General features: G+C 48.6%; 2 protein-coding genes across 2 annotated transcripts in view; both read left to right on the forward strand.

The window, feature by feature from the left end:
- The window catches only part of LSM1 (LSM1 homolog, mRNA degradation associated), a 15901-nt gene extending 6680 nt beyond the window's left edge, over positions 1-9221 (forward strand). The window contains exons 3-4 of the mRNA XM_018566662.1: positions 5486-5601; positions 9030-9221. Coding sequence (XP_018422164.1) covers positions 5486-5601; positions 9030-9200 — 287 coding nt within the window. The 3' untranslated portion in view covers positions 9201-9221. The remainder of the gene's footprint in view (positions 1-5485; positions 5602-9029) is intronic.
- A 14571-nt stretch (positions 9222-23792) lies between these two features.
- The window catches only part of LOC108795411 (G protein-coupled receptor kinase 5-like), a 60775-nt gene continuing 57915 nt past the window's right edge, over positions 23793-26652 (forward strand). The window contains exon 1 of the mRNA XM_018566658.1: positions 23793-23868. Within this exon, the coding sequence (XP_018422160.1) occupies positions 23817-23868 (52 nt within the window). The 5' untranslated portion in view covers positions 23793-23816. The remainder of the gene's footprint in view (positions 23869-26652) is intronic.

Here is a 26652-nt window from a genome sequence, read left to right on the forward strand (position 1 = left end):
GTTAAAGACGGGGTCACGTCAGGTAAATAGACACCAAACATGTCAAGCTTTAAAATTGCGCGTGCGCGCCCGCGACATGGCAGAAAACTTCCACACCCAAAATTGGCCATAGACGACGCTCTAACCGCTTTTACCGCTCATCAGTTTTGTGCTATCAGTGATTGATGGTCCCAGAATGATTGATTGCTCTCACTGGGACGTTTGCAGTATTATTTAACATGTGCGGCACAATAGGCAGAATCGTCATTTTCGCGCGTTGACGCATGTTTGTATGTGGGGGGGGGGTGGTAGGGGACTTATTTTTTTTATGCTTTGATTTACTTTTTACAATTTTTTTTTTTTGTTTTTACACTTTTTACTTTATTGCTATTACATGGGGGGCCAAGAAAACCCCTATGTGATAGCCAATTTACATGACAGGTTCTCTTTATGGAGACATCAGGGGTCTCTAAGACCCCTAATGTCACTTGGGGACCCCCAGAGAAGCTTATGAAGCCGAGATCTGCTTCACCAGCTTCTCACCGGTGTTCTGTAATATACATCACTGCCTGCATTCGAGGACAGGAGAAGAGATCAAAGGGCGATTGTGCACTGATCTCCCTTTGATCTTCACTGAGAGCCTCACCGTGCCGGTCCCAGCCACACCGGGCATATCGGATCTCGGGACCGGCTGGCAGAGGGACAGGGGGGGGGAGAATGTAAACAGCCATCGCTGGCTGTTTACATTGCAGACAGTTCCCCACTCGTGTGCACGCTGGGTGCCGCCCTCCCGCTCCTACGAGACTCCCGATTGGCCGTTCAGGAACGGCCATGGACGGGAGGTGGTTAATGACCAAAAGGATGTTCAAAGTAGCAAAAGACACATTCCTAGTAAGGATCATCTCGCACCACCTTATTGAATGTGAACTTGAAAACCTCAGAAATTAGGTGCAAACTGTGATATATATTTTATACTAGATAATATTTTTTTATTGTAGCGTTGTCTACCTGGCCTCTGGGATGTGTCCAGCTCCGGTATAAGGTGGTCAGTGGGGGGGCTTTTGACTCTAATTCCTGTGCTGGGCAAATTCCTATTTTGTAAAAATATCATGGCGATGGAGCCCGACTTGTTCTGAGCTTTTCCGTTTTATGACGGCACATGGGGCTTGCCGTTTAAAGTGAGTGTCGGGGCGAGACTAATAAAAATCAAACAAAGATTCAAGTGCAACAACATGCCTGCTGATGTGCCAAACAAAAGTTCACTGGGCTCCAAGTCCTGTTGTGGGCTGACAACATACAATTGTTGTAGACCGAGTGGTGTCAGCCCTGCCTAGTTTTCATTTGAGCTGTCTGCATTGGGCAGAGTCGTAGTGATAACATCGGTTATGTAATGAACACGCGCTTTATTTAGTAATGTCACTAGCATGTTGATGGGGTGGGTGGGTGTGGTGCTTGGTGGAGAACCAAGGAAGGCAAATAATAAGCCGATCTCAGGTCAGCCACAGCTTTAAGGTCAGTTTGGGGCAAGTTTGTTTTGCTTATGTTTTGTATTTATTTCTATACAGGCATGGGTGCCGTTTGCCTGGCACTGATATAGGAAACCGCTTTACTCATTAGCGCCATCTAGGAGCGTTAGTGCTGTGCGAACTGAATACGCCGGGCACAAATGATCCCCCTCAGTAACCACATCTCAAACCACTGTGTAGGTTAGCCCTCATTCACACTGGAATCAGGCCGCATGTACTGCTGCGTGCATGGCCGTATCGGGCAGCTCCCGGGAAGGACAGGTGCTGCATGTGATTAGTACACAGCCCCCGTCCTTCTCTATGGGACTACGTGGCCCTACTCTCACCCACCCTGCATGTCGGTGCGGATGAGTGTACTCTTATACCGACGTGATGAATCCTGTTGGCGTCCAAGCCGGGACACCCGCACCCGTACGGACCTGCACTTGAGGTGAGCGTAGGGCGGCATATGGCTGCGTAGTCCCATAGAGAAGGACGGGGGCTGCATACTAATCGCACGCATCACCTGTCCTTCTCGGGAGCTGCCCGATATGGCTGTACATGCTGGCCTGATTCCCGTGTGAATGAGGTCTAAAAGTGGCCCCTACAATCTGCCGCTAGATGGTGCCGAGGAGCATAGAAACATCCTATTCCTTTATAAATCAGCCCCCAGGTCCACCTCTGACCAATGAATGGCCATGATTATCTCACCGAACTTTACTGATCAGATGGCACAAGAGATTTTGCAATTCATCCCATCTGTATTCTGTTTGACTTTTATAAGCGGTCGGTCCCTGAATAATTAACTAGACATTCCGATGGTCTGTAATGTGTGAGTCAGGACGGATGACATAATGAGATGGTAATAGAAGTACATCTGTCATGCAAAGTCCCATTGTTTGTATACTGTTTGCAAACCGTCTTTGTAGTTTGTTTTGGCTAATTTGTGGTTGTTCATGTGTACAGAACGTCCTGTGATTGCTTTACCTGCAGTAACGTGTGTCTGTCACTAGGTGGCAGCAGAACATCTACTAGAGGTTTGTACTATTCTGTTAAATCACACTCCGGTATTACTGATCTAAAAAATGGGGTGTAATGTATTGTGTAGCAGAAATTGCATGCTACCGATCTTTTCCTACAAACCCCTGACCCTCGAAGCCCCCCTAACCCACCACCATCACCAATCTGGCACTCTCCTGTCCCCAGTCCATGAAGATATTTCAGACGAGGCTGCACAGCCGCTTGTCCATATCTTCCTAGCTGTGCTCTCTCCATTCATTCCTATACAGAGTTCATATTCCGCTTACAGTAACTGACCCCATTGATTAAAGGAGTTGTAAAGCCCCAGCATATCCTCTCCTGTTATGACATCAGCATTGTAATAGGCATACATAGTAGAGTTGTCTCTGATAATACAATCAAAAGCTTATAGAAAAATTCCTTTTATGTAGGGAGCAGCGCTGCCTTCCATCTCCCCATCATCTTCCTGGATTCCCAGTGTGCTTTATGTCTCTTTCCCTGCTGCTTGAGGTGACGCAATCTCCATTTCTGAATGGGACTTGTAGTTCCACAACAGCTGGAGGGCCGGAGTTGCCCACCCCTGGTCTAGATGGATCTGATTATTAGGAGTGCGATAGAGCGTATGGCAATTCAATACAGATATACAGATTTGTGGCCGGAACGCACTGGATCGCATTGTGGTCAGCTCACTTTGTTGTGGAGCAGGACGGGGCATGGCAGTCCATTGAATTGAATGGCACCATAGCCACGCCCTACGGCGGCAATGCGATCGGCCGCACGGGAAAAAACGGCCGATCGCATTGCAGCTGCAGAGCGTGGCTACGGTGCCGTTCACTTCAGTGGATAGGTGCTGGCGACCTGAATCAAGAAGAGGCAGCCAGCTCACAATGACTTAGGATTACAAAGATGGCGGCAAAGGTGCTGGGCTGTGTTGTCTAAATAGTGGATTAGAGCGGGACAGTGTTGGATTCACTGGGCCAGGTGAGAATATGACAGTAAATTCAGGAGTTCAATCTTAAAAATACATTCAAGAACCTTAACTATTAACAATGGGGGACATTTATCAAAACTGGAGCAGTTGTGCACGGCAACCAATCAGCACCTCTCTTCAGTTTGGTCAGTTAAGATGTGAAAATGAAAGGTGGATGTTGATTGGTTGCCATGCACAGCTGCTCCAGTTTTCCCCCCAATGTATCTTATTTATCACTCGGCTGTAGATCCTCCAATCATCTCTGAATTGGGGCCGACACTGTCCTTCCTTCTGGAGGGTGACTACTTTTGTTCCCTATGGTCCCTGTGTGTGTTGTAAAGTAGTCACCGCTCAAAACTCACTCCCGGGATGGACTACAATCCCAATACAAATGAGTAAATAAACATGAGATTGGAAGTTTTTCCTTTTCACCTGCTTTCATCTTTTATAGGACGTGTGTATTAGGAGTGTTGGCAGCTTTGGACCAATCGTGCCGTTTATATAACCTGTGAGCTCAGACGCGGGTTGTTCCTTCTTTACATGTAAATCGAAATCAATGGCATTCAAATGTGTGCAGGGAAATCCTCGTTCTGGCTGAACGTTCAACATTTGTTATGTAAACCTTTTACATTTATACAGGCAAAGTAGTCATCATTGTGTGGTGTACAGTAGAATTGTTTTACATACCAGTTTGCCTTACAGTCATTTATTTTATTGTACAATTTAAACACTTGAACTTTTTTCTGCGTTTGTTTTGGCGCACATTGCAATGCGTTTCATTTCATTGCTTAGCTATCGTCTAATGCCTTGGTTCTCAACTGGTGGGTGGTGAGCCAAAAGTGGGTTGCGGCCCCATGTCCAGTGGGTCACCACATGCCTTCCACTTTTCTAGGTGAGAGGATCCCAGAGAAGCACTGTCGGTTCTCGCAGCGAGCAGCCATTCAAAATGATGATGTCCGGTGCCGAGTGTCGACTTGAGGTGCGGTGGGCTGGGGCTATGGCCGCGAGGGAGCTCCATCCATATGTGCTTTGTTTACAGCTCATCACATTCTGGCTCCCAGCACCTCTACGGGTGCGCACAGGAGCTTCACAAGCAATACACATATGGATGGAACGCCATCACGGCACAGCAGCCCACACTGGACCCCAGGCTGAGGACCAACTCCATCCGTAATGGCAACCCAAACGCACCTCCCACCCACAGTTCGATCACCTGCACCGGAAAGCGTAGTACCGCAACATGGAACATTGCAGAGCAACTTGGGTCGTGACTTAATGACCTTGGATAAATGTGGGTCCCAAGGTTACACAGGTCGAGAACCGCTGGTCTAATGTATTTGAATGGGGATATTGGTATTGCTACATTAAAGGAGAACTATGAGGTGAGTGATTTCCACTCATCCTAGTTAGAGCTGACCTGCGACAATGAAACTGTCACAGGTCGGCTCTATAGATCGGGAAGTGAGCGAACACATACCGTCGCTCGCTCACTTCTCGATCATCGCCCTGCGGTGACTGTCAGTCACCTCTCCCCGCAGGGATTCTCCCTCCCCGCTTCGATCCTCGGGGGCGGGCACAGCTCTAGATAGGCAGAGCCCGCTGTCAGTCAGCCAGCTGGGTGGATCTTGACAGTATTGTTGGGATCTGTCCCAGCCTGAGCTGCTCCCAGCAGGAGGGAGGGAGCTGCAGAGCAGATGTGGCGGAAGTTGCAGGTTTGAGGGAACTCTTATCACTGCTGGGCACCTACCACATGGGACGGTGTCCCCTCCGATCCCCGTTGGAAGCAGCAGGGATCAGAGGGGTCTGAGCACAGATCAACTAATCAATAATGAGAATCATTGACAACAATTCTCTTTATTGATGATTATCGACAAAATTGATTAGTTGTTTCAGCCCTACATTACTGCGCACTGCTCGGTATAGTTGTGTGCAGAGATGTTGTTACCACTAATTACAAGAACCTTCCCGGAGTGATTCCAGGAGCTCATGTCGCTGTTTTTCTCTCCCTCAGCTAATCTCGTGCTGCACCAGACGGTGGAGCGCATACACGTCGGGAAGAAGTATGGTGATATCCCCCGGGGAATATTTGTTGTGAGAGGCGAGAATGTGGTTCTCCTCGGAGAGATTGTAAGTAGGCTAATGAAATCATTTCACAGCCTCATTTATATGGAAATTGTTTGTTTTCTAAGATGCGTATCTAACGCCGGCTTGGGCAGCACTCTGGCCCTTGTGTTTTCGAGGAGCTGTTCATCTCCGCTCATCCTGCCAGTGAAGGAGACGGCCTGCTCTTAATGTCTACAAGGGCACGCTGACTGGTGTGGCCGCTATATCTGCCGCACCCGTATAGAAGAGAATTACTAATACACTGAATTGATCAATCTGTCCTTTGTGTACCTCATGGCTTGGATGTCTTTTTGTGCCTGAAAAATCACATTTGGTTGCCAGGGTGGTCTTCAAGCTGAACTCCTGGCATACGTTTGAAACGACCAATGATTGCAGTTATCTATTAAAGAATCATGATTGATGATCTAATGGCAGGGTGGATGGGTAATAAAAATGTTCAATACAAACGCACACCCGCACTCCATTGAATTCTGCTCTTCCTTTGATTCTGGGTAAATCACACTGCAGGCCCACCTGAGACCACTCGGCGCTGATGCATTTCACCCTTTTGGGGCTTAATTGAAGAGAACAAATAAAATATACTGCAGGAGGACTGTGTTAAAGGACGCTGGATAAAGAAAACGTACCCTTGTCATGGGGCTACCCCTGCACTGCAAGGTTTACAGTGACACTAAACTCAGGAGTCTTATCTTAAAAATACATTTAAGTGCCTTTAACTGCTTACAGCACTGGACCTTATTTGTGTATCACTCGGCTGTAGATCCTCCAATCATCTCTGAATTGGTGCTGACTAGGGCTGCAACAACTAATCGACATAATCGGTTATTGAAAAAGTTGTCAACTTTTTCAATCGATTAATCGCCTTCCGATCAGTTGGGCCTGTTCACGGCTCCACACGCTGTGCGCCGCACCTCCTCCCCACCTCACGCTCGCCGCTGCCAGACCCGCTCGCATCCACACGCCGCACCTCCTCCCCGCCTCACATTTCCTGCCCATCCACATCCACGATCGGCACAGGGACGCAGGGAGATGTAGTAATGAGCAGGTGTGGGGGGATGACACCTGCTGATACAGGTCCGATCTCAGAAGCACGTTGCTGGAAGACTGCACTTTCCCACACATGGTGCTCTATAATGTATTGCTGGGATTTGTATTCCTCTATAGCTGATGGTACATTGTGCTGTATATTATACATAGGAATACAAATCCCAGCAATACATTATACACTGTATGTATAATGTATTGCTGGGATTTGTTGTACTCCTCTATAGCTGGTGATATTCTGCATTGCGCTGTATAGAGGACTACAAGTCCCAGCAATAATACATTATACAGCGCAATGCAGAATACCACCAGCTGTAGAAGAGTACAACAAATCCCAGCAATAATACATTATACAGTGGTGCAATGCTAAATACCACCAGCTATAGAGGACTACAAAACCCAGCAACAGTACATTATACAGCGCAATGCAGAATGCCGCCAGCTATTATGTACTATTGCTGGGATTTGTTGTATTCCTCTATAGCTGGCGGTATTCTGCATTGCGCTGTATAATGTGCATTTGCTGGGTTTTGTAGTCCTCTATAGCCGGTGCCATTCTGCATTCATTGCTGTATAAGTTTACACTTTCCATTTCACTATATTGCACACCACACTATTTTTTTTTTTTCTTCTTTTTGACTTCCACCGCTCCAAGCTTGCTCCTGTGATGGACTACAACCTTAATACAAACTAGTAGTCCCATCACTGGAGCCATTTTTGAAACTTTATTTTATAGTTTATCCGATTAACCGATTAATCGAACTTAATAATCGGCTAACTAATCGATTTTGAAAATAATCGTTAGCTGCAGCTCTAGTGCTGACACTGTCCTTCCTTCTGGAGGGGGGCTACGCCTGTTCCCCATGGTCCCTGTGTGTGCTGTAAAGTAGTCACCGCTCCAAGCTCGCTCCCGGTGTGAAGGAATATGGATCATATCAAGAAAATGCCCTTTTCTATGTTTTAAATTGTTTTGAATTTGTTTAATTTGCTTCCTAGCTTTGTGACTTTCCTTACTCAGCTTTTAGCATTGCTATGCGTAACCAAGAGAGATATCCTGTATTCGGGAGCGCGCCGAGGACACATGAAAGGAATGCCGAGGGAGGACGCTACAGGCAGAAGATATCTTTGACTAACCAATTAGCAAGAGACACAAGACTTTAACTAACAGTTCCTCTAGTTTGCCCAATAGTACAAGACATTTAGAGATAGCAGAGGTGGGCATATGTGTGACGAGCACTCTCCTGTTATCTGTGTATAAAGGAGAGAGACCGCCCTGAATAAAGTAGATGCGTCATAAACCTTAATCCTGAGTTTGTGATTTCTCCGGTGCACCGAAAACGACATAATTAGGAACAGCAGCAGACATCTTGTGTGAACCCAGTTGTGGTTCAGATCCATTTCACCGGGATGGACTACATCCCAATACAACTCCATAAACTAAACATGATTGTAGTCCCATCATGAGAATGTGCTTGGAGTGGTGGCTACATTACAACACACACAGGGACCATGGGGGAGAAAGGTAGCCCCCCTCCAGAAGGAAGGACAGTGTCCGCACCAATTCAGAGATTGGAGGATCTACAGCCGAGTGATACACAAATAAGATATATTTTTGGAATGGTTAAGGTTCTTGAATGTATTTTTAAGGTTTAGCTCCGGAGTTTAGTGTCACTTTAAGTTGACCTTTTTGTCTAAATAAAGCTCTATTACACAGCTGATCCTCGGTCTTGCGGTCAGCGTTCGCCTCTCCCCCTCTGCTCCAGCTGCGGAACCTGTCTCGGCAGCCTCAAATCAATGGGCCTGCATAAGATGTGATGACATCAGCGGTCCTTAGACAACTGAAGCCTGGAGAAAAAGTCTAGCAGCCCGGAGGGAGCCGGTGGGACCAAGGGTCAGGTAAGTATACAGTTGTGTGAAAAAGTGTTGGCCCTCTTCCTGATTTTTCATTGTTTTGCACGTTTATCACACTGTTTCAGATCATCAAACAAATGTAAATATTGGTCAAAGATAACACAAGTAAACACAACATGCAGTTTTTAAAGGAAGGTTTTTATTAAGGGAAAACAAAATCCAAACCCACATGTCCCTGTGTGAAAAAGTGTTTGCAGTTCTTGCTGCTAAGGGTGGCCCAACCAGTTATTAGGTCTAGGGTGCAAACACTTTTTTCACACAGGGCCATGTGGGTTTGGATTTTGTTTTCCCTTAATAATAAAAACCTTCCTTTAAAAAAACTACATGTTGTGTTTACTTGTGTTTATCTTTGACTAATATTTACATTTGTTTGATGATCTGAAACAGTGTGATAAACGTGCAAAACAAAGTGTCGGAGTGTCCCGAGCGTTAATCCAATAATGTGGCGTTGTGTTTTTTTTTCCCCTCTCACACAGGACCTAGAAAAAGAGAGCGACACTCCGTTACTTCAAGTTTCCATTGAGGAAATCTTAGAGGAGCAGCGAGTAGAGCAGCAAAGCAAGCAGGAGGCAGAGAAGCTGAAGGTGTTGGCCTTAAAGGAACGGGGTCTGTCTATTCCCCGAGCGGACACCTTGGACGAGTACTAAGCTCCTGTATTGGAGGATGACCTAGGTTTGTGAAATGGTTGAAGTTGCACACAGTGGTGATGCCAAGCCAAAAGCACTTGTATTCAAGAATGACAACGGTGGGGAGGATGCCCCATTAAAGTTATATTCTTTATTTTTTTGTTTTTATTTTTTAATTGACTTGCTTCTGTTTATTAACATGTAATAGACTTTAACTAAATGATTGTGGCTAGTTGTGCTTATTTTATGTTACCAACGAGGAAAGCAGAGAGCGTATGCTGCCTACTGACACCTGCTTTCAGATGTAGGACACCGAGGAGCATTTTTAATGTTCAAGGTAGAAAGATAAAGTGACCATCAGGAGCTCAAAAATACATTCAGGTACGTTCAGGCCCGGATTCCCCACAAGGCCACCGAGGCCCGGCAGGGCGCAGAGGGGCGGCAGCGGTGTCCTTGCGGGGAAGTTGCCCTCTCTACATTCAGTCCTGCTTTGTACAAGCTGAGCTAAATGTAGAGTGAGAGAAGCCGATTGTTCGTTTACATGTGAAATCGTCGATGTCGCCGATTTCACATGTAAACAGTGTGCAGCCTCCTCCCCTCCCCCTGCACTTACCTCTCTCCTTTGGTTCCGTCCTCCACCGCCGAGTCTCTCACTGCAGTGAGCAGAGTGGCAGAGTTAAAAGTAGGGCTGCACAGATACCAAGTACAGTACTCAGTACAAGTACAAGTACATGTACCGATACTTTTGAGCTCCAAGACTAGACTAGAGAAAAATTCAAAAATTAGGAGGCAGCTGTCATGTGTAAGGAGCACACGGAGCTCCCGGGATTTGTACAGCTCTGTTTTAATGTACAATTTTGTTTTTATAAATATAAATAAAGTGATGCACAGGTACCAGTTTTGCGAGTACGAGTACTGGTACTTGCCGAGTACTTACAAGTATGAGTACTGATACATTTTTGTTTATTGTCATGTGACAGTATTTCTAAAACAATACAGACTAATGATTTCAGGACAGTGGTGGAGCGCCAGAGCCAGGTCCCAGCTGTAACCTCTGCAACCCTGGTAGTTCTCATGAAAATGCCAAGTATCTGCACTGGTACTCGAAAAGTATCTGTGCATCCCTAGTTAAAAGTAACCGTGCCGATCCGTGTAGACAGTGAGAGGGTAGAGCTGTGCTGTGCTGCGCTCTTCCTCTCTCACCTGTCACAGGAGTTCCAGCACAGCGCTGTGCTAGAACTCCTGTATTAGAGGTGACAGGGTCAATAAAGAGAACCTGTCGCCTCCAATTGCTATCACACGGGATTGTTTTCTCCTGTGTGATAGCAATAGAGTTAGGTGGAAAAATAATTAAATTTATTTTTTTTTTTAAAATAAATAGGTGATTAAAAAGTAAAAAATAATTATAAAAAATAAACAAGATTTAAAAAATTATAAAAAAAAGTAAATATGATAAATAAAAATCTAAAAAAAACACATTGATTAAAAAAATAAAACCTTTTAAAAAAAATAAACAGTAAAAAAAAATTGACACTAACCCCGCCGCCCTGCCATCTGGTTGCCATTCTCCATTGACGGGAGGGGGGCCGGGGCGCATGTCAGAACCTGGTCTTGGGGTGGCAGTGAGAGTAAATCCGGCCCTGGGTACGTTAACTAACAACACGGGAATTTATCAAAACTGGAGCAGACGGAAACTAGAGCAGTTGCCCAGGGCAACCAATCGACATCTCAAGTTTGCTCAGTGCGGATTTGAAAATGAGAGATGGAAGCTGATTGGCTGCAATGAAAATCTCCAGATTTTGTCTACTCCAGTGTTGATAAATTCACCCCAATGAATCTTATTTGTGTATCACTCGGCTGCAGATCCTCCAATCATCTCTGAATTGGTGCCGACACTGTCCTTCCTTCTGGAGGGGGGCTACTTTTATTCCCCATGGTCCCTGTGTGTGTTCTAAAGTAGTCACCGCTCCAAGCTTACTCCCGGGATGGACTACAATCTCAATACAAATCTGTAAACTAAACGTGAGATTGTAGTCCGTCCCAGGAGCGAGCTTGGAGCGGTGACTACTTTACAACACACAGGGACCAGGGGGGAGCAAAGTAGCCCCCCTCAGAAGGAAGGACGGTGTCAGTACCAATTCGGAGATGATTGCAGGATCTACAGCCGAGTGATACACAAATAAGAGACATTGTTGTTCATAGTTAAGGTTCCTGAATGTATTTTTAAGATTTAACTCCGGAGTTTTTAGTGTCACTTTAATCAGGCATTGAACTGCAATGAGTGCACTGTGCTACCTCCCTCTCATGCTGCAGGTTGTGCATGTAGAGTGCAAAGTGCCTGAACCCTAAAATGTCAAAGGCTCAGATGCAGAGCTCTTACAAGGGGCTTCCAACAGCTATAGTGGTTTAGCTAATGAGGCAACCAGAAATGCAAGGACAGGAATAGAATTCAGCAAACAAGCTGTGTCCACAGAGTTTAAATGCAGATATTTCACGTCTCCTGAGAGGTTAATAGGATAGCGCAGAAGAAAATCCATTAAACTAGCTTTCCTATAACCTTAAGAGGATTTGCACATTCAAGGCAAAATAACAGATTCTCTTGATAGCGAACCTCCATTTATTGATACTTACCTTTTATTTTACTCATTGGCCTCCGGTGGTGTTGAGTCTAAACCTGTGTAAGCTCCATGTTGATCTGTGTTTTGAGCTTACAGAGTTGATTGCCTTCTCTCTTCACCCAGAGAACAGTCCTCTGTCCTGGCATTTGGTTGTGCTGTCCTTAGCATTGCATCCCAGAAGGAAGGATAGGTCACATGCTCCTCCAAGCCTGGCATTACCAGTTATTTCTGAGGGCTCCAGAAGAGGAAGTGATGAGGGGGGGGTAGGTAGGTATCATTGGGTGTGTATAGTTGCATACCCTACCAACTGTCACCGGTTGGGTATATCGGCATGCCCTACCACCTCCCCCAACTGTCACCGCTTGGATATATTTGCATGCCCTACCACCTCCCCAACTGTCACCGCTTGGATATATTTGCATGCCCTACCACCTCCCCAACTGTCACCGCTCGGATATATTTGCATGCCCTACCAACTCCCCAACCGTCACCGCCTGGATATATTTGCATGCAGCCCTACCACCTCCCCAACTGTCACTGGTCGGGTATATTTCCATGCCCTACCACCTCCCCAACTGTCACTGGTCGGGTATATTTCCATGCCCTATCGCCTCCCCAACTGTCACTTCGTGGATTCCTAGAAACCAATGATGCTGATAGTAGGCAGAGCCTGATAGGGAGGCTGAGGCACTAGTTCCCCATCAGGTCTGCTCTGCTTGTGATGGGCAGTGTGTGGACTCCATAGACAATAGCAGGCTGTCTATTTGCTATGGAATCGGCCTATTGTTAATCACCAAAGGATTGGAAGTAGTCTCTTGGCCCCTCCCACACTCTAGTAATGCTGTGGGAGAGGTGCAGCGGCTGTGGAAGATGTTGACCTGTGCTGAGGATGGGGGTGCTTACACCAAATGTTTCCAACAGGGACAGGAATCTGGACCAAACACTATTTGTCATGCAGATACACCATGGGAATCTAAAGGGTGTTGGAGGCGCTCTTTAGAAGTTTGGGGAGTGCACGGATGTAACAGCGTAAAAGCCACTTGTGCAAAGAATTTGAAAAAACACTTAAACAAAAAGAATCTGCTTGCTGTAAAATATTTGTGCTTACCGTGGAATTGCAACAACCACAAGGAGAGAGGGCAGCAGTGATCGGTCTTTATTACAGGAGGGGCCGGAGACAAGACCAGTCATCCTGCACAAGGAGAGAGCGCAGCCATCTAGGGCCATCTAGGTTCGCATCAAGCCCCTGATCATCATTACTGACCAGGGGTTGTACTGGAGGGTGCACGACCAAGTGTGTACTCCCAGCATAGAACAGGGGCACTGAGCAAATATACGTGGTGGCACGGCATTGAAGCCATCACCATGCTGCCACATATATGCCTGGCAGGAATGGGTTAAAGAATGGAGTTAATAAGGAGGCCTGGACAGATTATAGGAAAGAGCCTGGTGTTGTCCACCAAAAATGCAACCATCCATGTGGTGGGGGTCACCCATAGGACTGTGCTTAATTACTCATTGCCTTTATGGGGGTTTCAGGGTAGTACTCACAACCCATTAGATTCCGTGTAGGACCAGCAGTTGGACCTTTACACAAATTCTGATCTTGAAAGCTATTTTTTACGGTTTGGCTGGGGTGGATAATTACAAATGGAAGGGCTAAGCCATGGATTGATAGCCTAGGGCCTAGGCATTGGGTGAGTGATGTGATCTCTGCTGAACAGGGGAACTTTGGCTTATCAGAACTCTGATCCTTGCCTTCAGCAGAGGTCACCTGACCACATTCTTCTGAATGATCTAGAAGTTTGTGTTTATAGACTGACATTCCGAAACATTTCTAAAGGTGACTTTGTTGTCATTTGTGAGATCCGGGTGAAGTTCCTCTTTTACACCAAGGTGAGTGCTTGCCCATGGTGACACCTGCTCCTGTGACAACTTTCTAAGTTGGGGATCCCTTTTAATTTTGGGGAGATTTGCTCTCATTTCTTGTTGCAGTGCAAATCTCCCCGGAAGGATGCAGGCATTAAACAACCCAATGGAGGCCTTCAATCTTCCCCCATGGGGTTAGGGTAGGGTTAGGGTTATGCTATCAAAATCTTGGCTTGACATTTGGTTTCACATGCGCTTTAACTTTCCCCTCCTTGAAAACAATGAACGAAACATGGAAAAAAAAAGTCAACAACATTTCTTCACAGAGTTTTGTCTCCTCATACGAGAGACGCATTTAGAAAGGTATGTGTACTCGCTCTTCACAAATTGACAGTATCTCGGCGGCTATCAAATAACCGTCATTGTTTGTGGCGTCAGCAGGACCAGTTTTACTATGTTTGAGTTCTATTTATAGCCGCTCTGCGGGGATTGCTGTGTGCAGCTTCCATCTGATTTCAGGAAAGAATGCTGCGCCATAGTAAGGACCGGCCGGGCTGGTTCGGCGGGGACTCGAGGTGTCCTAATATGGGAAATTGTCGTGGTCACCAGCTTACCGTTCTCACAAAGGGAGTTTATGTAAGCCGGTTTCTGATGTTTTACAAAGGTTGGAAGACTAAGTGTTAAGGTGGCCATACACTTTACAACCATCGCAAGACCTTAGTCTTGCGATGGTTGTAAAGTACTTAAAAAAACGTACGATCTGCCCATCTTGGACAGGCAGATCGTACTCTCGATCATCGCAAGCCTGCCCCCCTGAGGAGCGGGCTTACGATGACTGTAATGAGGGGCGGGCTTACGATGACTGCAAACGGGCAGTGTGCGCACACCGGCCCGTTCGGCAGTTGTCGAACCAGCAGGCCACTAAGTCGCCGAGAATCTTACGATTCTTGGCGGGTTTTCTAGCATGCTGGTTCGACGGAAGACGTGCGACCGTACAGTAGAAACGGTTGCACGCCTTCCATACACTGCACGATTCTCGTACGAGAATCGTGCAGTGTATGGGCACCTTTCGGGAAGAGGTATACACTATATTGCCAAAAGTATTGGGACACCCCTCCAAATCACTGGATTCAGGTGTTCCAATCACCTCCATGGCCACATGTGTATACAATCACGCACCTCGGCATGCAGACGCTTCTACAAACATTTGTGAAAGAATGGGTCGCTCTCAGGAGCTCAGTGACTACAAGCGTGGTGCCGTGATAGATTGTCACCTGTGCAATAAGACCATCCGTGACATTTCCCTGCTACTAAATACTCCGCGGTCACCTGTTAGTGGGATTATAACAAACTGTAAGCAACTGGGAACAACCGCAACTCAGCCAGGAAGTGGTAAGGGGTTGGGCTCCGCCCCTTAGTTCCAGTGAAGGGAACTTTTAAGGCTTCAGCAGACCAAGACATTTTGTACAATGTCATGCTCTCAGCTTTGTGGGAGGAGTTTGGGGATGGCCCCTTCCTGTTCCAACATGACTGCGCACCACTGCACAAAGCAAGGTCCATAAAGACATGGATGAGCGAGTTTGGGGGGGAGGAATGTGACTGGCCGCACAAAGCCCTGACCTCAACCCCATAGAACACCTTTGGGATGAATCGGAGCGGAGACTGCGAGCCCGGCCTTCTCCAACATAAGAGTTGAAGCTGTTATAGCGGCAAAGGGCGGAGCCAACCCAATACTGAACCCTACGGACTAAGACTGGGATGCCATTAAAGTTTATGTGCGTGTAAACGCCGACGTCTCAATACTTTTGGCAATATAGTGTATGTAAAATATGATCTGTCATACTATAAGACCCCATTCACACCTCTAGGAACAATTTCCAAAATTGTTCCCATGAGACTCGTGCGAACAGGAAGAGCTATACAAAGCCATGACAGCTGACAGCGGCCTCAGGCGTTTGCATGTAGAGATAATGCACGGATGATCACCCTGGACGCAAACTACGCACCTAAGCACATATCCCAACTACCGGTGCTGAAGTGGTTAATACCACGGCTGCTGCTATTTTTTGCACTTAGATTTGACATACTAGTGATTGGGTGGCTGTAGAGTGAACACACACACACCTACCTTTGCGGTCCCTCATATGGGTCCAGGACCGGCACAGCGAGTGGACCGTAGAGAGATCAGAACAGATCCATGCTCTGATCTGAACCTGGAAGTCATGAGGATTTCATCACTTCTGGTTCCATACTGTCATTTCAGCTTTTGTGTGGTCCACAGGTGACATCAGGGGTCTACAGCCGCCCGATCACTTGTATGGTGCTGAAAATTGTGCTCCCCACACACCTCTTCTGCAGGCTATCCTGGATTCTGCTGTCCCCCATGCAGGCCTGGGACGGGCACTATGGGTGGACCAGAGGGAGATCAGCACAGATCTCATTTCCTCTCTGGTTACTGAACCTGGAAGCGTAGAGGATTTGGTTTCTTCCGGTTTCATGCTGTCATTACAGCTTCTGTGAGGTCCATAGTATGTCACGGGTGTACAGCCGGCCCAATCACTTCTATGGTGCTGAAAATTGTGCTGCTCTCCGCCACTACCGGCTCTCCCGTGCTTCGCTGTCCCTCATGCAAGCCGGTACCAGCACAGCAGTTGGACGGGAGGCAGATCAGAACAGATCCATGCTTTGATCCCCTCGCTGGTTACTGAACCTGGAAGCGACAAGGATTTAGTCACTTCCAGTTTTTAATTTCAGCTTCTGTGAGGTCTATAAGTGACATCAGGAGTGTACAGCCACCCAATCACTTGTATGGTGATGAAAATTGTGCTGCCCCCCTCTGCTGCTAGCTATTATAGGCTTTGCTGTCCCTCATGTGGGTCCGGGACCGGCACAGCGAGTGGACCGGAGAGAGATCAGAACAGATCCATGCTCTGATCTGAACCTGGAAGTCATGAGGATTTCATCACTTCTGGTTCCATACTGTCATTTCAGCTTTTGTGAGGTCCACAGGTGACATCAGGGGTCTACAGCCACCCGATCACTTGTATGGTGCTGAAAATTGGGTCAGCCCCCCTTTGCTACTGGCTATTATAGGCTTTGCTGTCCCTCATATGGGCCCACACAGTGGGTGGACACGAGGGAGATCAGCACAGATCCGTTCTCTGATCTCCTCTGTGATTACTGAAGCTGGAAGCGACAAGGATTTAGTCACATCCAGTTTCATGCTGTCATTTCAGCTTCTGTGAGGTCCATAGGTGACATCAGGGGTCTACAGCCACCCGATCACTTGTATGGTGCTGAAAATTGTTCCGCCCCCTTCTGGTTTTGCTGTCCCTCATGTGGACCTGGGACCAGCACAGTGGCTGGGCCAGGGAGAGACCAGAACAGCTCCACTCTCTTTCTCTTTCCTCTCTGGTTACCGAACCTGAAAGCGACAAATATTTCCTCACTTCCAGTTTCATGCTGACTTTTCAGCTTCTGTGAGGTCCATGGGGTGACATCAGGGGTAGGGTTGCCACCTGTCCAGGATTGACCCGCACAGTCCGGGTTTGGAATGATGTGTCCGGGTTTCTTGGCAGCAGAAACCCGGACACAAGATGTCAGGCAGACAGGGGCAACCAAAATTAAGATAGGGGCTACTGGCCCCCCCACTGAAAAAAATCTCAACTGTGATATTACCATATGAATGGGTGGCGCTATTTACATATGAATAAGCCACAACTCATTCTCCCCAAAAAACGTCTGCGCGTCCCTAGAGTGTGGTCGGGTTTCGCTTGAAGAAAAGGTGGCAATATTAATCAGGGGTCTAATAGATTCCCGAAGGAGGACCTACCTCATAGGGGGCTTGTTAGCCCCCAATGTGAAGGAAGCTATGTACAGCACCCTGCCGCCAGCCATGATCTGCCTGCATTGACAAATCCTGGAAGAAATGTATGTAATAAAATGGGAAGGTTTTGTAAAAATGTCATTAGCATGTTGATGAGGGGGGAGGGAGGAACCAGGGAAGACAAAATGTAAGCAGATGAAACTGGACGGCGGCTTCTTGAATGCGGGCGGGCGTTTTTAAACGTCCATTCTTGCCTCGTTTTGCCCGCTGCTTGAAATGTAAACAGCCAGCGATGGTTGTCTACATGCAAGCGTTCCGGCGTCTGTAGAGACACCCAATCGCCTGTAATATGCGTGCGCCCCCCTGCCCCCGCCACCATCGGTCCCAAGCTCTGCTGTGCCCGGTGCGGGTCGGGACCGGCATGGCAGCTCTGTACAGGGAGATAGAAGAGAGATCAGTACACGATCTCCCTCCGATCTCTCCTCCGGTCTCTGAATGCAGGAAGGGATGTGTATTACATCTCTTCCGCATTCAGCCATCAGTCTCCGGCTTCTGTAGCTGGAGAGAAGCTGAGGAAGCAGATCTCTTGTCTTCATCAGCTTCTCTGGGGTCCCTAGGTGACATTAGGGGTCCCCTGATGTCTCTATAAAGAGGACCTGACACTCTAAATTGGCTATCACATAGGGGGATTATTAGCCCCCTATTTGATAACAATAAAGTTAAGTGAAAAAAAAGTCTAAAAAAAATTAGTCACATGTAAAAAAAAAGCACAATTTTTTTTAAAAAATGCCTCGGCCTCACATGCACACGCATGTGGGTTGGGTACTCCTACGTGCAAAAATGACGAATGCATCTATTCCGCTGCACATGTTACATATCGCCGCGAACGTAGGAGTGAGAGCAATAATTCTAGGGCCATCAATCACTGATAACACTAAACTGATGAGCAGTAAAAGCTTTTAAAGCGTAGCCTATGGCCAATTTTGGGTGTGGTAGTTTTTTGCCATTCCGCGGGCGCGCACAATTTTATGGCTTCACTGTTTGGTGTCTTTTTACCCCGACGTGACCCCGTCTTTTATATTTTACCAAAAAATGGGTAATAATAAATGTCTTATAACATAATGAAGGGAAAACAGGTTTTTTTTTTTTTCAAAGTTTTCTGTACTTTTTTTTTTTTATAAATCAAAAAATAACCCCCCCCCCCTCTCCAGTGGTGATTAAATACCACCAAAATAAATCTCTATCTGTCCCCCAAAAAATTGTATAAAATTCATGTCAGTACAGCATTACATGACGGAATAAATGTCAGTCAAAGTACCGCAGCGCTGAATACTGAAAAATGGTCTGGCCAGGAAGGGGGTGTGTTCAGGGCCGGATTTCCCACAAGGCCAACCAAGGCCCGGCCTTGGGACAGCAGGGAGTAGAGGAGCAGCATGGGTGTGGAAATCCTATCTCCCGACGCCCGGGACATGCAGTTCTGGGCGCCGGGCGGGTAATTGTTTTCTACATTGGGCAAGCAGAGCCTGGAAGCCAGCGCTTGGTTTGTATGCAGGCTGCAGGTCTGCCATTCTCCATAGGGGGGCTTTTTGGCAGGGAGGGGGTAGGGTTGCCACCTGTCCAGGATTCACCCGGACAGTCCGGGTTTTGAATGCTGTGTCTGGGTTTCTTGGCAGCAGAAACCTGGACACAAGATGTCAGGCAGACAGGGGCAACCAGAATTAAGATAAGGGCTACTGGCCCCCCACTAAAAGTAGGCTCGGCTGTGATATTGACATACGAATGGGTGGCACTTTTTACATATGTATAAGCCACCACTCATTCTCCCCAAAAAATATCTGCGCGTCGCTAGAGTGTTCGGGTTTCGCTTGAAGAAAAGGTGGCAACCCTGGGAGGTGGGCGCATTGAGGAACGTGGCCTTGGGGCAGCAGAGAGGGTAAATCCGGCCCTCGGTCATCAAGGGGTTAAGTCACCTGACCCTTTGTAGGAGTTTATTAGAAGTCGGATATAACAGACATTTTTCCAGAGTCCATTGAGAGAAGCGGAGGAGCTCGGGGGTCGTGCTAAATGGTCCTCCTCGCCAGGGGCGTCCCAAAGCCTGGTGACATGCGGAGCAGAGACCGGGTGACACCCGCCGTGACATCATCACGCATGTATTGACGCCTGCCGGTGGCCATCTTGGTGATGGACGCCGGCAGAGAGTGGAGGGGACGTTCACCCAGCGGGATGAGGTATGCCGCCGGTTCCCCCGCTGACACTGTTGGGCTCACGGTCAATGCCCGAGTGCCCGACTTTTCAGAGGGGGTGACACCAAAATGACCGTCAGTCATTTTGGTCTCACCCCTCCAATGGTGTCAACCGGGGACACCCCCTTGTGACGCCACTGCTCCTCGCTCAGCAAGCATCATCCTTCCTCCAGTCAGTGGAACCCCACACTTGCTCAAGGTCACGCCAATGGAGAGGACGTTCAGGATTGGCTCGGCAGGCGGCTCGGTGTGGAAGCTCTTCTTCTTCTTCTCTCAGTTTTTCATATGAAATTCCTCGGGATGTGGCCAATGAACTCTTGTAAAGGGTTTTACTCAAATGCCTGATGACTAATCCGTGGTGAGACGTTCAGGAGCGGAGTATTCTGTACTTAAGAGAAGAGGTCACGCTTGAAGATCTCCTTTATGTTACCGATAGGTTCACCTCAAACCCCATTTTATCATTTTGTTATGCCGTGAACACTGAATGTACATACATGTCCGGGACACGTGCAAAACATGTTGTATACGTTCATTAGAATTGTCTCCTGGACAGCAATTTAGTGGCCTGACTGGTAAAAATGGGACGTATTGACAATGTTATAAAAGTATATCTAACGCTAAAGGTTTTTTCTTCTGTCTGTGTACCTGTGACCACTGTCTCCAGACCACCATCGTTCACAGATCATTGTCTGCAGACCCCCATCGTCCACAGATCATTGTCTCCAGACCACCATCGTTCACAGATCATTGTCTCCAGACCACCATCGTCCACAGATCATTGTCTCCAGACCACCATCATCCACAGATCATTGTCTCCAGACCACAATCGTCCACAGATCATTGTCTCCAGACCACCATCGTCCACAGATCATTGTCTCCAGACCACCATCGTTCACAGATCATTGTCTCCAGACCACCATCGTTCACAGATCATTGTCTCCAGACCACCATCGTTCACACATCATTGTCTCCAGACCACCATCGTCCACAGCTCATTGTCTCCAGGCCACCATCGTCCACAGATCATTGTCTCCAGACCACCATCGTTCACAGATCATTGTCTCCAGACCACCATCGTTCACACATCATTGTCTCCAGACCACCATCGTCCACAGATCATTGTCTCCAGACCACCATCGTTCACAGATCATTGTCTACAGACCACCATCGTCCACAGATCATTACCTACAGGCCACCATCGTCCACAGATCATTGTCCACAGATCACCATCGTCCACAGATCATTGTCTCCAGACCACCATCGTCCACAGATCATTGTCTCCAGACCACCATCGTCCACAGATCATTGTCTCCAGACCACCATCGTCCACGGATCATTGTCCACAGATCATTGTCTCCAGACCACCATCGTCCACAGATCATTGTCTCCAAACCACCATCGTTCACAGATCATTACCTACAGGCCACCATCGTCCACAGATCATTGTCTACAGGCCACCTTTGTCCATAGATCATTGTCTACAGACCACCATTGTTTACAGATCATTGTCTACAGGCCACCTTTGTCCATAGATCATTGTCTCCAGACCACCATCGTCCACAGATCATTGTCTCCAGGCCACCATCGTCCACAGATCATTGTCTCCAGGCCACCTTTGTCCATAGATCATTGTCTACAGACCATCATTGTCCACAGATCATTGTCTACAGACCATCATTAGCCACAGACCACAATTGTCTACAGCCCACAAATGACAACAGATCATTGTCTCCTTTATTGCGGGACGTTGAGTGACACGCCGGGACACCACAATGTTTTCTAACTTTGAATGTATAGAAAGAAGATGCAAATGTGTCCGATCAATGCGTGCTCCTCGATGGATTTACATCCTTTCTGTAAACACGACACTTCCACATCTGCAGGACTCCACGTATCCCTGCTGGGGGACCAGATTTGACCTCGGTGCAGTGACACGGCCAGAACACTGAACTATGGACTCCCATTACATATACATTATAATTATTATACAGGATCTATATAGCGCCAACAGTTTGCGCAGCGCTTTACAATATAAGGAAGATACGCAGCGCTTTACAATATAAGGAAGATACATGAGGAGGTAGCTGTGTGGGGATGAATGTTTGAGAATGTGAAGGTTCAGTGGTTAGGGTGAGGTGGGATAGGCTTCCCTGAAGAGATGAGTCCTAAAGGCAGTCAAGGTGGGCGACAGACGGACAGGTTGGGGTAAAGAGTTCCATAGAATGGGAGACACTCTACAGAAGTCCTGGAGGCGAGCATGGAAGGAGTTGACGAGAGAGCTGGAAAGCAGGAGGTCTTATGAAGAGCTGAGGGGACGGTTAGGGTGATACTTTGAGACGAGGTTGGAAATATAGCCGGGGGCGGAGTTGTGGATGGCTTTATAAGTGATTGTTAGTATTTTGAATTTTATCCTTTGGGTGAGTGGAAGCCAGTGCAGGGATCGGCAGAGGGAGGTTGCAGACACTGAACGGTTGGTTAGGTGAATGAGTCCAGCAGCTGCATTCATGATAAAACTGAAGGGGGGAGGAGCCTGTGAAGTGGAAGGCCACCTAATGCAGCTTCCTGTGATGGGGTGACAACGATGCTGCACTGCTCCTGAATTCAGAGCAGAGTTGTCACTGTGCTCTCATGTAGGCTGTGCCTAGAGGGGAAAAGAACAATGTTTATTTATTGCAGTACAATGCAGAGCGGGGTCGGGTCTGTGGAGTGCCGCCGACCTCCAATGGTGGGGGGACTTTGTACTACCGCTGACCACCAATGGTGGGGGGACTTTGTACTACCGCTGACCTCCAATGGTGAGGGGACTTTTCACCATCACTCACTACCAATGCTACTGTCGACCTCCCTATTGAGAATACTAATCACCTGGCTGTCTCCTGCTGCTTCATCTGATGGACAGGAATATGCAATGAACTGAAGGGGCTGCCACTGGTTCCTGCAAATGCCGGGGCACCTGGCTGTCTCCGGCTTCCATATTTCCTGAAGCAAACACATATGCAGAGCATTGCCGGGGCTTCTACTGCCAGCCCCCCCCCCCCAATGCTAACTGCCTGGCTGTCTCTGAGTTTCAAAGCACACATATGCAAATTATTGCAAGGTCTGCTCCTGCTTCCCGAGAATGCCCGTCACCATTTTTTCTGAAAGGAAACCTTTATGCAGACAACTGCTGCTATTGCCAACCTCCTAACAATGCCAGTCGCCTGGCTGTCTCATTTCTAGAAGTCAGCACCTGTCTGCTTTTAGCACGTCAGGAACAGGTGAAGCCATTGGATCAGCATGACATCCAGAGAACATTTCCAAAGGAAGTCTGCTGATGCACAATCCGTAATTCAGGGATCAGCCCAGAGAGAGTAGGAATCCCTGCGCACACTCCCTCCGCCCAGACTACAACTCCCGGCAACCCCTGGCCTGGCCCCCGGCGTGACGTCAAAGCCCAGGCTCCGCCCCGCCCTGGGCCGCTCAGCCTCAGCCAGCCTCCAGGTCCATGTTACTTCCTGCTGCCCCGGGGATCATCAGGCGTGGGGTGTCCCGAGGAGTACCAGCGGGGAGGATCCCGGACCCACAACCGGCTGAGGCCTCACCGACAGCGGACCCGGATATGGGGCTCGCACCCCCCTCCTAACTTCTGATTGCCACCCCCCCCTTTCCTCCCAAACTGCACCCCCCATTGTAGGATCAGACACCCCCTTACATTGGCAGCCCCCCTCCCCCCACCTCTGTATCGATCTCCCCTATTTATTTCCGATCACATTTCTATAGAAGGGATCCGGAGCCTCCTCCTCCTCTGATACATTGTAGACATTTTTTTGATACATTGACTCTTTTTTTTCTTCTTTTCCTGAAATTTCCTCCATTGATGACATTCCGGGATTTGGAATCTGGGATCTGATCTCGCGTGGCCGCGTTCCGTGCCCGCAGGGGCGGTATTGGGGTACGGAGAGGCGGTTGCTGGGACTCCGCGGAGCCCCCTGGGTTTTTGTTTTTTTTTCCCCCCATGGTGTCGGCGCCAGCCTTGTAGTTTGGTCTCCGGGCCGCTGTCGATGAAAGCGCTGCGTTGAATGATTCGCCGGCTCGGGAAATAATGGAGCTGGAGAATATCGTCGCCAACACCGTCCTGCTAAAGGCCAGAGAAGGTAAGAAGTCCGCACGGGGCGGGCACGTCGTCTGTGTTTTTGTTGTTACTTTGTGTCCAAGAAATGTTTTTGGTTGTTGTTGTGTTTTTGTCTCTAATGCCAGAACTTTTGTTTTTTTGTAAATAGTAGGGAATGGTTACCGGCCCTTTAAGGGACCCTTTACACCAGGGATGCTCCTGATTGTGCTATTGGATGCTGGTCACGTGATGAGCCTGTCCTGGCAGCTCCTGATCGTGGGGTTGGCTAGCATTGCTGGTCACATGATGGGGAGCCTGCCCTGGCAGCTCCTGATCGTGGGGTTGGCTAGCATTGCTGGTCACATGATGGGGAGCCTGCCCTGGCAGCTCCTGATCGTGGGATTGGCTAGCATTGCTGGTCACATGATGGGGAGCCTGCCCTGGCAGCTTCTGATCGTGGGTGGCTAGCATTGCTGGTCACATGATGGGGAGCCTGCCCTGGCAGCTCCTGATCGTGGGATTGGCTAGCATTGCTGGTCACATGATGGGGAGCCTGTCCTGGCAGCTCTTGAGCGTGGGATTGGCTAGCATTGCTGGTCACGTGATGGAGAGCCTGCCCTGGCAGCTCTTGAGCGTGGGATTGGCTAGCATTGCTGGTCACGTGATGGGGAGCCTGCCCTGGCAGCTCTTGAGCGTGGGATTGGCTAGCATTGCTGGTCACGTGATGGGGAGCCTGCCCTGGCAGCTCTTGAGCGTGGGATTGGCTAGCATTGCTGGTCACGTGATGGGGAGCCTGCCCACTACTAAAAGCACGCTCGCACTGCTCAGGGGGCTCTGCGTTAGTATCCTCCTCCCATCGCAGAACAGCAGCGCCGGCTCTACTCAGCGTGGCGTTTAAAGCTCAGCGCCGCGTATAAGCCTACTGCCGGTTCCATTAGCATAAAACACCTGTCGGGTTATTTGTTGCCGTCTGTGTGCCATTGGGGAGATTTCCTTTCACTTCCTGTCTTGCGGACCCGACCGGAGGTGAGAGGAAATCTCTCCAAAGTGCGGGACGTGCCCTTTTTTTTTTTGGAGCGTCTCCATTGGTTTTTGGTTGTTGTGGGACTTTCTCTATAAAGTGTATCTAACGCCTCACTTTGAATAGCAGGGAACGCTTGACCCCCTTTACAGCGCAAAACGGCGTCCGGCTGCGACATATCGGCGTCGCTGTGTTGTTCCGGGCTGCATTTAGGAAGTGCTCCCAGAATTCTGGCCGAGCTTTCACTGACCGTCGGAGAGGGAGAGGAAGGGCTACTGATGACGTCATCACTGTGCAGCCAATCGCAGTGAAGGAATGAGCGGGAGACCCAACTGATGGCCTCCGGCACCACAGCCCACTTAAAGGACATCAGCAAGAGGTTAAAGGAGAACTATGGGGTCAGGGCTTTTCCCCATAGTTCTCCTTAGGGTAACGGGAGGACACAAACTAGCGTCCTCCCGTCACCCAAAGCTCAGTATACCGCTAGTATACTGGATGTCGGGATCCGCCCAGCTCCGTGAGTGATAGGCAGAGCCAGCTGTACCCGCCCCATCCCCGTCCGTTCCGCCAGTCAGCGCTGGAGGATCGGATCGGAGGGGGGAATCCAGCCCCTCCCCTGTCACGGCAGAGAGCCGTGACAGGATCGAGAGGTGAGCGAACGCCGGTATGTGTTCCCTCACCTCCCGATCTACTGAGCCGACCTGTGACAGTCTCATTGTTACAGGTCGGCTAGAACTATGAGGTGAGTGAAAAGCACGCGCCTCATAGTTCTCCTTTTTAATACACCTGTCAGGTGCCATCGGGGAGATTTCCCATCACTTCCTGTCTTGTGGACACAACAGCAAGTGAGAAGAAATTTCCTCAAGTGCGTAACGCGTAAGAAATTACGAAACGCAGCTGCTGTGCCAGTACCAGTTAACGCGGCTGGGAAAATGCAGAACGCATGTCGCAGATTTTGAACAAAGTTCTCTCTGCCGCTGTTCCTCTGGGTCGGAGTTCCCCGGGTCACAGACAGTACATCACTGATTTTTTTCCTCTGGTCGGGAGAGAGACTCTGCATGCGTTGTACCCAGCAGCCGGTGGAGCAGGCGGCGGGTCACCTTTCAGTCTGGCATTGGCGTAATACATAATACATTCAGTAATTGGTCCCGTTAGCTGTGATTGGATAATGACGTCCTTGGTGAGCAGGTCTCTGTCTCTGTCCTGGTCCCGGTGTTCTTGGTGCTGTGTACCAGACCTTCTGCAACATGGAGGGTTCATGGCTTGTAGCGGTCACATTCAGCTGGACTCATTCTGTGATGTTGAAGACGTTTCGTAGCTCCTCAGGATGACATCTTAAGCAATCGACATCCGGCTTGACGCATTCCGTGGTGATTGGATAAGACCAGGGGTAGGCAAGCTCAACACTCCAGCTGTGGTTAAAGGAGAGCTATGAGGGGAGTGCTTTTCACTCACCTCATAGTTCTAGCCGACCCGTGACAATGAGACTGTCACAGGTCGGCTCAGTAGATCAGCTGGAGGACGCAGGTTTGTGTCCTCCCGTTACCCTTAGGAGAACTAGGGGGAAAAGCTCTGACCCCACAGTTCTCCTTTTAACCTGCAAACCCCATCATGACCCTGCCTCTGGGAATCATACCTGAGGATGTCGGTCTTGCAATACCTAATGGGACTTGTAGTTCCACAACAGCTGGAGGGCCGAGGTTGCCTACCCCGTGTTAAGGTTCCTGTGCGGGTTTAAATGTCGGGGTATCTTCAGGGCACCCATTAGAGAAATCAGATCTTCCATGGGGGAAGGGGAGGTCGTAG

Source organism: Nanorana parkeri, unplaced genomic scaffold (genome assembly GCF_000935625.1).
Source record: "Nanorana parkeri isolate BGI_ZX_2015 unplaced genomic scaffold, ASM93562v1 scaffold967, whole genome shotgun sequence".
Classification (NCBI taxonomy): domain Eukaryota; kingdom Metazoa; phylum Chordata; class Amphibia; order Anura; family Dicroglossidae; genus Nanorana; species Nanorana parkeri.